The sequence below is a fragment of the Apis dorsata genome, unplaced genomic scaffold (assembly GCF_000469605.1).
Source record: "Apis dorsata unplaced genomic scaffold, Apis dorsata 1.3 scaffold_44, whole genome shotgun sequence".
Taxonomy (NCBI): domain Eukaryota; kingdom Metazoa; phylum Arthropoda; class Insecta; order Hymenoptera; family Apidae; genus Apis; species Apis dorsata.
The window spans coordinates 1,458,593-1,459,730 of record NW_006263346.1 but is presented as its reverse complement, the minus strand read 5'-3'; the positions used below and the strand labels follow the sequence as shown (position 1 = coordinate 1,459,730).

Sequence of the window (1,138 nt, the reverse complement as noted above, 5' to 3'; positions counted from 1 at the left end):
AATATTAATGTAGGATTATAATCATATATTGTATATATATATACATATATATATATATATATATAATTGCATAATATTATTATATATGCATCTATGTAAGTAGTGACATCTTTAAAATTGTTACAACTTGTAGGTTAATTGACAATAAAGGTTAGGTATATTAAGTGTTGACAAACAACATGCGGTTAATTTGCAACATGATTGTATAGTTTTATAATTATATTTTGCTTTGATTTTTACTTTTGATTAATACTTGATACTTGATTTTATATTTCAATGGCAGTTTTGCATCGTGCATTATTTACGTGGTTCAATCTTTTAATATTTCTGATTTTACTTGTTTTGAGACTTGATCAAAGAATACAATGGAATTGGTTCATAGTTTTCATTCCAATGTGGTTATACGATCACATACTTTTGGTTTATATTGTTTTCAATATGATTTCTCATTGTAAAAATGGACGAGTTGTTAATTTACGTCGAGAAGTAAGTTAAACAATAATTAAAAATGAAAAAAATATTAATATATAATGTTTTATTTTCTTATATAAGTAAAAAAAAGATATTGCTTATTATTTTACTATGCAATTTAAAAAAAAATGACATTATTAAATTCAAATTTATATATTAAAATAAAAATTTAAATTATATTTTTTAATTATTTTTTAATTATTTATGAGAAGATAAGATTATAATATTATTATTTTTTAATTTTAATTATTTTTTATATAATGTTTAATGTACAAAGTGTCAAATTTATAAGTTTATATAATAGAACTAATCATTTTGATGAAATTAAATATTTATTTTTTATGAAAACTGAAAGTAATTTTTTTTCAGGTATGGTATATGACAGCTGTATTTATGAAATTAAGTGCTCAAATTTTAATATGTTTGAAATTAGAAGCACCTCATTGGTTTTTACCAGCAAAAGTTGTTTTGGCACCATTTTGGATTCTTCTTCCTGCATTAGCAGTTGATGTTTTTGTACATCTGATACATCATTATCGATATTAACTATGAATTATAAATCATAGTTAATTCCTAAATATTATGGTAAGTGTAAGTAATATTTGTATATATTATAATTATTGTATATATTAATATATTATTTTATATATTAATAATCAAGTTATAA

The 1,138-nt window shown here is 19.9% G+C and overlaps 1 protein-coding gene across 1 annotated transcript in view; it reads left to right on the top strand.

The window, feature by feature from the left end:
• Positions 1 to 840: 840 nt before the first annotated feature.
• Positions 841 to 1,138, top strand: part of LOC102670599 — a 2,956-nt gene continuing 2,658 nt past the window's right edge. The window contains exon 1 of the mRNA XM_006608752.2: positions 841 to 1,062. Within this exon, the coding sequence (XP_006608815.1) occupies positions 1,054 to 1,062 (9 nt within the window). The 5' untranslated portion in view covers positions 841 to 1,053. The remainder of the gene's footprint in view (positions 1,063 to 1,138) is intronic.